Source organism: Scardinius erythrophthalmus (assembly GCF_964197995.2).
Source record: "Scardinius erythrophthalmus genome assembly, chromosome: 12".
NCBI classification, from domain to species: Eukaryota; Metazoa; Chordata; class Actinopteri; order Cypriniformes; family Leuciscidae; genus Scardinius; species Scardinius erythrophthalmus.
The window spans coordinates 42,670,569-42,682,884 of record NC_138232.1 but is presented as its reverse complement, the minus strand read 5'-3'; the positions used below and the strand labels follow the sequence as shown (position 1 = coordinate 42,682,884).

General features: G+C 38.7%; 1 protein-coding gene across 2 annotated transcripts in view; it reads right to left on the bottom strand.

The window, feature by feature from the left end:
- Window positions 1–2,129: 2,129 nt before the first annotated feature.
- Window positions 2,130–12,316, bottom strand: part of LOC308699952 (NACHT, LRR and PYD domains-containing protein 3-like) — a 42,534-nt gene continuing 32,347 nt past the window's right edge. Inside the window, exons 6-9 of one of the 2 annotated variants that reach the window (XM_081381158.1) lie at window positions 7,743–7,916; window positions 7,076–7,249; window positions 6,471–6,644; window positions 2,130–3,520 (exon numbers count right to left, since the gene is read on the bottom strand). In XM_081381158.1, the coding sequence (XP_081237284.1) occupies window positions 3,511–3,520; window positions 6,471–6,644; window positions 7,076–7,249; window positions 7,743–7,916 (532 nt within the window). In that variant the 3' untranslated portion in view covers window positions 2,130–3,510. Of the gene's footprint in view, window positions 3,521–6,470; window positions 6,645–7,075; window positions 7,250–7,742; window positions 7,917–12,316 lie in introns of those variants that run through there. The other variant, XM_081381159.1, reaches the window with a different exon arrangement.

Genomic DNA, 12,316 nt, shown 5'->3' with positions numbered 1-12,316 from the left:
AGCCCACGAAGAGGCCATGCCTCTTGTGGAGTGCGCTCTGACACCTAACGGGCACTGTAGGCCCTTAGAAGTGTAAGTAAGCGCTATAGCATCAACTATCCACCTGGATAGGCTCTGTTTCGATGCAGCTAGTCCCTTAGGACATCCGCTGAATGAAACAAAGAGCTGCTCCGTTTGTCTGAAGACAGACGAGCGAGACACATAAGCCCTTAAAGCCCTGACCGGGCAAAGGAAGCTTGCGTCCTTTTTCCACATTAGAGACTGGCAGGGCCAACAGGGAAATCATCTGTGCCCTAAACGGTGTGTTGAGGGATTTAGGAACATACCCGTGCCTTGGTTTGAGTATGACTTTCGAGTCATTAGGCCCAAATTCCATACACGTCGCGCTCACTGAGAGCGCTTGTAAGTCCCCTATACGCTTTACCGAAGCGAGAGCCAGAAGGAACACCATCTTGAGCGACAGGTGTTTGATATCTATCGATTGAATTGGCTCGAATGGGGCACCTTTCATGGCAAAAACCGTAGAAAGGTCCCACATGGGGACTGAGGGAGGTCTGAGAGGATTTAACCTCTTAGCTCCTCTAAGGAAGCGGATGACCAGATCGTTCCTTCCCATTGACTTGCCAAGCATTGGTTCAGTAAACGCTGCTATGGCCGCCACATAAACCTTGAGCGTGGATGGGGTTCTGCCCTTATCCAGTAGCTCTTGTAAGAAAGAGAGAACCTCCGTTACCCCACAGTTTGGGGGTGATATGCCACAAGCTGTACACCAGCTAGAGAACACAGACCATTTCGAGGAATAGAGCCATCTAGTAGACGGGGCCCTAGCCTGTATGATCGTGTTTAACACTCCCACCGGGAGGTCAGTGGGTACCCGTTGATGGCCCATGCATGTAGGGACCAAAGCTCTGGGCGAGGATGCCAGCAAGCGCGAGAGCTGCGTGATCCTCACCCAGGCAGGAAGCACAGATGACATGGCGGTTCCCGTCGCTGAGTGGGGCTCGACACGAGTCACAGAAGATACGAGGCATCTTAAAAAAGACGCTCAGCTCTTTTAGAATGAGGGTGTGAGTCGCAGCGGCGAACACACACTAGCAGAGAAAAGGATATAAACGCCGGATAGCGTAGCAGGAACGGCGACTGAAGGCGGCGATTTGTCAGCCAGCGGCTTCAAGTGCAAAGGCTCGTTCCGCAGAAGGCTTTCTCAGACGGCGCGGCTTCTTCCTTTTAGGATCCAGTGATGCGTGAGCTTCTCTGAAGAGATGAAAAAAACAGATATACCAGCCTGTCGAGCTATATTTATAGGCCTAAGCCACGCCCGTTTCGGAAAGACTCATTGGATCTGACGACACGAAGGGCCTCTGCAGTTGCCGCAGGGCAGCCAATGGGCGGATGAGCTGTCTCGCCTATGTCTGCATGCTGCCGCAACGCGTTTTGCATTATTACAAAATTAAGGATAATTTTTGGCTTCAATATCTCGCGGAAAAGAGATTTTCCCCTAGCGTAAGATATTACGCAGTACGAGAGACCTCTCGTAAGAGAACTCCATCTCCAACATCCTCACACTCATAGCCTAGCCAAGACTCTTCTTTATGTGGACAGATGTGACATAATGACGCAAAGACATGCTTGAATTTCCCGCGGAAATCCACCAGTACCACTGGAATTAAAAACATTATTACAAGATTACCGTTTTGAGTCGAGCTAAGGCAAACAGAGAGTTTTGAACACTGGCTGGTTATGTACTTGCTCAAAAATGTATTTTGGATCATTTTTAACCCAACAAAGTTACGGACTGCAGCTTTAATTGTCATAAAAAAGTTAGAATGAGACAGAAGTTGCGCTCGTCTTCTCTATTTTACTGTATATCCGAGTGAAACGCTTCTGGAACAAGAATAAATGTGGGCGGGGCTTGATTTTGTCCGTGTGGAATTGATTGGATGGTTGTGGTTTGCTATTGGTGGATCTCATGTGAGTGACAGGTCGCCCTGCCCTCGTCATCAGAGAAGAGATGCTGCAAGAGGACATTATTCTGATTCAAGATTATTAAAACAATTACGGTGTGCAACGATGAATCATTTATAATAAACACTACAATATTCCATAAAAAAACAAGAATTGTCCATTTTAATTTCACAGTGACTTTAATAGTTTACAAGTCATGTTATTTACAGCATCATCTGCTAGAAGGCGCCGAACACAAAACAGCCAAACATGTGAATAAAAGAGCAGGAAACAGATTTTCATCACTATAAACACACTCACTATATGCTTTTAACCTCTGGTTTACTGTTCCCCATCTCACAAGCTCTATCTGAGTAGGCACTTTGCTACTTTTGTTATTTTTAGGCATGCCATGTTTTACAGTAGTGGTTAAACTTGGTATGAAGGACACTGGTATGAAATCTGATATAGTTTTATATAAATTAAACTTTATTGACAACAACAAAATTTCCTATATCAATATTCTAACCAATAGAATAGCCTTAACTTATGCTTCGTCACCTAAAGAGCGTCTTACATGGTATACCGTAAGCTTTTCTTGAGATCTTGCTGCCTTTTACTTTCACACAAGAACTATTTTAGAGCCTGTCATTGAAACATTGAGAACATGATGAGGGAAATCAGCAACAGTGTGTATTATTTTTCTACATGTTGTTTTAGATCAATTACAGATAATTTGTATTTTTAAATTATACAGTTATTGTCAATACATTTCCTCACACCAATACATTCAATTTTATTGATACATTTGAAGAGTAAGTATTTGTAATATTGTAACAAAACTTTGTAATGTATTTGTGCCCATCTCTAATTACAAACCATTTCATTTTCAGACCAACTAGACCTGCTCAAATGATGCTTAAGCTTTTCTCATAAATAACATCACTTTTTTTATCCACACTTTAACTTATTTTCTAACCAGTTGGTCTCAAACTCATTTTGTAGGTAATTAAATTAACTTATGAACAGGTTCTTAATTATGACAACCACACCCTTTGACCTTGAATTCAACTCTGCACAGCCACTTATGCACACACACACATAACTCTGCAACGCTCTCCAGCCTAACACTCACAGTACTACAGTGTCAATACTATAATACATCCCATAAATGTTATTTTTATTATATTATAAATACAATTCATATGGAACAGTTACATAATTGCCTATATATAAGGCCTATATATAAATAAACAAAATAATAAACCATTCGATGTAATAAATTAGCTAAATACGTCAAACAATGAGGCAGGTTAATTGTATTATTATGCATATTACAAAACAATATGTAACTGATATTCATTCACTGACTCCCATCAGCAATTCAGTAACAGCGTTCAGTCAGAATTTCTCTACACAAAACCTGACGACACTCATCGGATCTCTCTGGATGATCAGGATGTGAACCTGAACCTGATGTGATCAGGGTGAACTCTGGATGTCATATATCTCTTCTCCTCAGACAGAATGAAACGAGTGTCTGCTGTGTTTGGATCCAGTGTAAGATTACTTGTATCTGAAGACCAGTAGAGAGAACAAATCAACATTAACCACAGATACATGTGTGTGCAAACATACCTGTGTCATATTTCAAGATTTACACTATAAAAACAGACACATTTACTTAACAATGATATTAATTATAATAAATAAATGATAAATGTTACATTATTAATACATAAAAACATAACAGATTTCTGTGGTTTATAGATAAAGCTAATTAAGCAATATAACATAAGCAAGAGTGAAAAAAAACAGCGAGGATCACAATGATCAAAGACGCCTGTCTAATGCTTGTTTATAAGAAATAGTGAAGATGAATGAAAGAACCGTGTGTGTAAGACCCAAAACATGTGTTAGCTTGTCAAAAGGATCCTTTGATTCCGAAGATAATGAAGCTTAAGAAGAAGATCCAGAGTCAAAACATAGAAGCACCTCGATTGGTTTTAAACACTATGAAGGATCTCAATCAAAAATTCCATGTAAAACCTGTACAATAGATCAGGTGTGGCCATTCAAAGAGGAAATATGACACACCTGTAAGCACAACATGACCAAATATAAAAAAATAAAAAATAAGGCCTACCCTTTCTTAAAGGGACAGTTTAATAATAACTTTAATAATAATATAACAATTAACTTTAACTTTAATAATAACTTCATTTATATAGCACTTTCAATGCTTCTTAGCACAAAGTGCTTCACAAAAGGCAAAAAGACAAAAAATGCCTTATACAAAAAAAAAACAAGATAAAAATATATAATTTTGATACAAAAAATTATTCTGTCATAATTTACTCATTCTCATGTCATTCCAAACCTGTATGGATTTCTTCTGCCGAGCAAAAAAGATGATATTTTAAAGTTTTGGTGACCACTGACTTCCATTGTAAGGGAAAAAATATTCTATAGTGTTCCACAGAATAAATAAAGTCATACAGGTTTGGATGTTGTGAGGGTGAGTAAATCAAGTTTTAAGTTTGTATTTATTTATATAGCACATTTAAAAACAGCAAACATGGCTGACCAAAGTAAAAGATAAAGAGACAAGGACAAACCACAAATTCATGACAAAAACTCACAATGAATTAAAAGCTAAAGAAAAAAGTAGGTTTTAAGAAAAGATTTAAAAATAGTTAAAGACTGTGCCGATCTGATGTAAACCGGAAGGCTGTTCCACAGCCTAGGGCCGGCAATAGCAAAGGCTCTATCTCCTCTATGCTTTAACCATGATCTGGGTACAGACTAGAGTGTCTTATCACCAGACCTCAGGTTTCGTGTGGGATTGTGTGGAGTAGCTCAGACAAAAAGCTTGGTGCCAGATTATTTAAAGATTTAAAAACAAAGAGAAAAATTTTAAACTTAATTCTAAAATGCACAGGTAGCTAATGCAGCAATTTCAAGATAGGAGAAACATGATCAAATTTATGTTTTCTTTTGAGGAACTTTTAAAGGAACAGCAGCATTTTGTACTAATTGGAGACGAGCAATAGAGTATTTGGACATGCCATAGTAAAGAGAGTTGCAATAATCCAAACGCGATGTAATAAGCGCATGGATTGCAATCTCTAAGGTTTTCTCAGAGAGAGAGGATTTGATCTTAGAGAGAAGACGTAGCTGGAAAAAACAAGAACTAATCACTGCATTTATTTGTTTTTCAAAATTGAGGTTCTGATCCCAGAAAACACCTAAGTTTGTAATGCAGGATGAGGTAGAAGGAGAAAGGTAATCCAGGTCAATGTTACTGCTCTTAAAGTTTTTATGGGAACCAAAGACAATAACCTCGGTTTTAGATTCATTCAGAAATAAAAAAAATTGGAGAAAACCACATTTTCACTTCATCTAGGCATGCAAAAAGAGATTTCAGAGCAGCATGTTTGTTGCGTTTCAGAGGCAAATAAATTTGGGTATCATCTGCATAGTAGTGAAATGATACACCATGCTTTCTGAAAATGGAGCCCAGAGGAAGTAAATACAGGGAAAAAAGAATGGGAGCGAGAATTGAACCCTGCAGCACTCCACAGGAGAGTTTGGCAGGCGAGGAAAAATAATTACCCAGTCTAACAGAGAAACTTCTATTTGTTAAATATGACTTAAACCAACTGAGGACAGTTCCCTGGATGCCCACAAAACATTCTAGTCGGGATAAGAGAATTTTATGATCAACTGTATCAAAAGCCGAGGTTAGGTCTAACAGTATTAGGATCACAGAGTCAGTCGCTAACAGTATATCATTAGAAACCCGTAATAAAGCCGACTCGTGCTGTGCAGAGGCTTAAAGCCAGACTGGAAAGTTTAAAAAATTTGATTTGAGCTAAGAAAAGACTGGAGTTGAATGAACTGGAGTTTTCTCCAATGCTTTAGTAATAAAATTAAGTGGCAAGATAGGTAGAAAATTATTAAAATCCCTATCATCAAGTGAAGGTTTCTTGAGAAGAGGTATAAAAGTAGCTTGTTTTAGGCCAGTGGTTCTCAACTCCAGTCCTCGGGACCCGCTGCTCTGCACATTTTGTATGTCTCTCTTATCTGAAACACTCAAATCAGTTCATGGAGTCTCTTCTAACGAGCTGATGATCTGGTTCAGGTGTGTTAAATAAGGGTGACATACAAAATGTGCAGAGCAGTGGGTCCCGAGGACTGGAGTTGAGAACCACTGTTTTAGGCTATCAGGGATGGTCCCTGTTCATAAGTATTTATTCAGAAAAGACACCAACCATGTTCCAACCAACTTGAAACTTGGTGAGTAAATAATTACAGACCTTTAAATTTTTGGGTGAACTATCTTTTTAAGAAGGCCTACTCATTGAGATTGATATTGTAACAAAGAAAATAAGTAATCTTTTCCTTCATGCAGCTCTACTTCAGACCCTTTCGTCGTTTTATTCCACTGTACACTTGTAGATGGTAAGACTGAAAAACAAATACAAACAATCACAGGATGAGATGAATCTTTCTGCTCAACATACTTGAGTTTGTTCAGTGTGAAGTTTGGATCCCTCAGTAGATCAGAGAGCACCTTGACTCCTGATTCACCCAGGCGATTGTGTCTTAGTCCCAGCTCTCTCAGGTGTGAGGGGTTTGAACGCAGAGCTGAAGCCAGATAACAACAGCCTTCATCTGTCATCTTACAGCAACACATACTACAAACATAGATAGAAATAAAGAAGATATACAAGTCATTAGAACTCACAACAAAAGCTTGTTAAATCTTTTGAATAATTACCCGTCCATTTAATATAAACTGATAAGAGTTTAATATTTTCCATTTCATAAACTATAAGTTCTGCTGAAAGGGGAAAATTGTTCTGATCACCAGTTGATCTATACAGCCATCTACCAGATACCGAGGATCATAAGCAAATAGATTTGTATCTCCTAAAAGAAATAGCCGTGTTCGAGTAAGTTTGTGTTTTAGGTTCTGAGTAAATGAAGTGCTGTTGGCACTCACACATTCTACACAATATCCTTCTTTTCATTTAGAGAAATTGACTCTTGTACATACATATACAATATAATGCATTAAAGAATTTACTTAACATACTTCAATATACTGAATGAATGAATCTCAAACCTAACTATCTCCAGCTGACAATTTGGGCTCTTCAGTCCATAAGAAAGCAGCTTCACTCCTGAATCCTGCAAGTCATTGTCACTCATGTCCAGCTCTATCAGACGGGAGTTTGATGATTGTAGAACTGATGCAACAATTTCACAGCTCTGGCCAGTGAGTTTACAGCGTTCCAACCTGAACAGAATAACAAAAAACTGAATAATTACAAATTATTTTATTTTTTTATTGACAAAATTGGGATTATCATTTTTGAAAGATACTTGTTATTTTGAAAATTAAAAAGTAAAAGGTTTTGAAAGTAAAGGTTCTCTACAGCCAGATAAAGTAGTAAAGATGAAAACTTATATATGTTAACATTAAAACACAATGTCATAAAACAGTTCAACTCATCAGCTCATTAACCCATGTGATAATGAGCTGATGAGTTGAATCAGGTGTGTTTGATTAGGGAGACAAAGAAAACGTGCAGTGTTGGGGGTACTCCAGGACAGGTTTGGGAACCACTGATCTAGTTACAGCTGTGATGTGAAACAGCTGTTCAGCTGCTTCTTTGTTTATCCCTGCACAGCATCATAGAGATCAGCTATTAACCTTAGTGTAGATGTCACCACTAGATCTACTAGCAGACACTTCGTGGATTTGACTATTAAAGGAATGAATCTCTAACCTAATTTTTTTCAGCTGACAGTTTGGGCTCTTCAGTCCATCAGAAAGCAGCTTCACTCCTGAATCATGTAGGTCATTGCAACTCATGTCCAGCTCTGTCAGACGGGAGTTTGATGATTGTAGAACTGATGCCACAACTTCACAGCACTGACCAGTGAGTTTACACCACGCCAAACTGAACAAAAGTATAAAAAACAGAACAACTACACATCCATTAACAGGGGTGTAAAGTAAACAAATACAAATTATTTATTTCTGTACTTAACTATACTCCAAATGCTCCAAAAGTGTGACAAAACAGTGATTAAACCACGCATCTGCAGTGCTAGAGCAGAGAGAGAGAGACAGGCCTCTAGTGCAGCAATGATGAACTCCCAGTCGCTCTAACCAGTGATAAACACAATGAGAAGTGTTCGACCTATTTTAATTCAACACTCCTATAATATGGAAAACCTTAAAGGTTTCTAACACTAGAAATACTGTAGATATTACTTTTCTTTTCTTTTTTAGAAATCATTTGGCAAAATTTCTTAAATATCTTTATTTTTAATGAACTTTCATTGAATTAAAAAATAAATTCAATAAGGAAATGCAGTTAAGACCCTGATGAAAGATCAATATCTCTTAATCTGTTAGAATTAAACACTATATAGATTACAGGAGTTTAAAGGGGCCATGTGTAAAAATTGAGGTAAAAATATCCCAAAAATGAGCTACACAGATCAAAAGAATGAGAAGAAATAAGGGCGATGATGTCATTAAAAAAATGTCAAGCAGAGATATCACATATCACTGCAGATATCAACCTTAATTAGCATTAGCATTACTAGCCACGGCCCGACAGGTGTCGTAATACCAGTTTCGGCCATGGGAGGCGGTATACGGGCAACATAACCACCAGCCAAACATGCAATACACGAATAACTCGCACGGCTTGTAGGCGTACTTGAACCTGATGTCAATCGTGTGGAAAGTACAGCCCACTACTACATTTCAGTTCAGGGAAGAGAGCGGAAGGATGGCTGAAGCCCTTGGCAAGAGACCCCTACCACCACACAAATAAAATACAAGCACAAATAAAATCAGATAAGAAAAGGAGCCGAACCCGAGTAAACATCGGCACTGCTTTCCATCGCTGGAGACAACTGATGGACATGAAAAAAATTAGGTTCGACTCCGAACTTGCAACATTTCTTTTTGTATTGGCAAGTAAGATGCTGTTAGTATTTCGCTAGAAGTTTGTTTTATATGTTTGTGTAGTTTTTTCGGGAAGTTAACATAGAAATGTATTGAAGGCTGTTCGATAAACGTGCTAATGTTAGCGATGGCTAACCGTAGCTGCGTTTGATAATTAGCTCTAACTTACCCACAGATCCGATCCGTTTTTCACCTGTTATCTACCAGAGCCCGTCTCTACCAAGCTGATGCTAAAATGTAACATTACCTAAGAAGCTTGAAATGTCTTCGATGATAATGAACCCCAAATAGACGCACGCAGGGTCCAAAACTAACACCCGCCAAGTGCCATATGCGGGTAGATTTTTTGTTTGGCGAGTAAATCTCAAAAGACTATCCGCCACACTGGCGGGTGAACGTTCATGCCAAAATATGACATTTTAAGCGCACAAGCGCTCTTCTGCCTCTAAGAACTAGCAGAGAGAGAGAGAGCGAGAGCGAGCCCCGGCCGCGCGCGCGCACTCACTCACTATATTCAGAGCGGTCAAGTTTCCCCATACTTTTTGAAAAGCGTCCTTGACAGGGCGGCCAGAGCTTCTTTGCAGCTCAAGTCGGCGGCGGTGTATACAGTTTTAGTAACGCTCTATCTGTTGACGGCGCTGAGGAAAAAGCTCCCGCCACTGGAAGAAGCTGTCGCCGCTCATTTGTGTCCTCCTGCGCACCCATCAAAGCCGTGCAGAACGTCTTCAGCACTTACGGATCGCGCATACTCCGCCGCTGGCCAGGCTGCTTCTGGACGCACCTTGGACGCACGAAACGTAACGGAAAACATTGCAAGGTGTAATGAGACAGAATGTTTTTTGGTGACTAATGATAACTTAGCTAGAAGTGGTATTGCTAATGAAAATCAAACTTGATATATGCGGCTAAATTAGCTTCAGGCGGGCAGCATAACGTAACACTCTAAATAGATGTTGTCCCTATTTTCACTTGTATATGTGCAGCTAAGAATGTAGGGGCGGAGCATAGAGACTATGCCGTTTCTCGTTTGTTACTCTAGAGTAGACCAATTCACTTTCTGGAGGTATACTGCCCCCATCTGGTATGGAATGTGGAGTATGACTTGATTTTTTTTGCCAGACATGACACATGGCCCCTTTAAACAGAAGTTCTTCAATTTCAGGAATCAGGAATTTTAAGTATTATTACAACTTAAATTTAAATTATAAATCATCTCAAATTTGCGGTATTTACTTTTACTTTGTACTATTTTATTACTTTTGTATTATATTGTAAAAACAGATATTAATATTACCAAGAATTACTATCAGAACCCCTGTGGGCCACATGCAATCGCTTATTTTACTTATTAGGTAGGGCCGGCACTGACTAAGCTTGCCCATGTTGTCCGTGTTCTATATGTGCAATTTTTTTTTTTTTTTTTTTTTTTGACAGGCCATCTCTCATGCATGGAAATAATGAGAGAAAACATCTCTATTGGAATACATGCTTAATTGACTTCATCATCATCATCATAATCATTGTAATTACGTGTCTACAAGATGAGGATCCATCTGCAGTTTAATTGAAAATCAGAGTTATGCAGTAAAGGTGCAGTCTACAGCAATGACAATAGCGAGAACGAGACAACAGCATAAACAGAAACCGGCAGTAGTCCGGGCAGGCAGCAAACCTAAAGAGTCCAAAAGCAAGCAGAGTTCAGGGCAGGTAGCAAACAAAAAGAATCCAAAAGGCAGGCAGCAGAGAATCAAATACGAGTAACAGTCCAAATCAAACACGGGTATAACAATCCACAATGAATAAATGCTCAGAAAAGATCACCGAGGCAAATCAAGACTTCGCAAAATGTGTGCGGGTGTGATCTGCTTAAGTAGTGTGTGTGTGTGTTTTTGTGTGTGTGTGTGTGTGTGTGTGTGTGTGTGTGTGTGTGTGTGTGTGTGTGTGTGTGTGTGTGATAAAATACGGGTGAGAGTGCAATCATTCCCAGGAATGAGGGCCTATGGGAAATAAAGTCCAAATGAGAAAGTCAATATTTGGGTGAAGGCTCCTTCTGGTGGTGCAAAGGAGCAGTGCGGGATCCTCACTTGTAACAATCATCTTGCTTACAGTGATATTGGAGGACCAAATTTAGTATTTTTAATAAAATATACATGTACAGGCAAATAGATGAACCCAGAATATGAACACAATGTGCAACGAGTCATGTAAATTGTTTTCCCATAGGAAACCATTATAAAAAAAACAATTAACATGCATTTAGCGCACTGAATTCAAATTCTGGGTTCAAATTCAAATTCATCTGTTTGCCTGTATATATTATGCATCATCAATATGGTGTAAACTGAATTTCATGTATTAAAATGGCTATCTATGTGCATTAAGGCACTTTAAGCATTTTCATGTTAAACATTTTAGAATGTCACAGTGTTTTTAGTGATTGAAATACTGAGGTGGGCATAGATTATTTTTTTTAATCTAGATTAATCTAGATTAATTTTGAAATTAATCTAGATTAATCTAGATTAAAATGGCTCATTTGAATTCTGCCGAAGGCATTCAGAATATGTGTGCTACCCAAATAATGACTATAAAAGTAAGTCATTGAGAACGGGTTTCTCAAGCCAGGTGGCGCATTAGACCAGGGGCTCATCTCCTGTTTCCAAAATGCATCACAAACTGCTTGAGAAAGCTGTTCTACTCATAGACTGTAAAAAGTTACTACTGTACTCTTACCGTACGTAGGCAACATTAGGTAGGCCTATGTTATTATCAACTACTATAGGCTATCAATTAGGGATGGGCGATATGGCCTAAAATCCATATTGTGATATACATTGCAGCCTCTTGCGATAACGATATTATAATAAAACCATTTCAGAACAGGTTACACAGACCCTGCTAAACAACTGCTAAATGTTTTTTTTTTTTAAAGGGTGCATGTAGTTTTGAGAACATATATTGTGCAAAACTGTAAGTATACAACATAATTTTGCAGATAAATAAAATTTAAGTACACTAGCTGCAGAGAATTAAGTAGGTCTAATGTTTATTATGGCTTGGAGCTTATGAAACCCCAAATTTAAAATTAGAATATTCTAACTTATGTCTTTTCAGTTAAAAAGAAACACAACAACGATTCTTTAAATCGGGCGCAGACAGAGATTATGTTCTACACCACTCAGATATATGATTGGGAATAATACGCGCGCGCTGGTATTCAGTGATATGTTACGTTTTGAATTTGAGGTGGTAGAACGGATTAGTCGTGTGTTAACTTACCGAACTGTTACACCACACAGTCTACGTCGGACGGCTTAAATCCGAACCAAGTCCAAATAATGGATGTTGCACCGATCTTTTACACCAGCTTTAACTTTC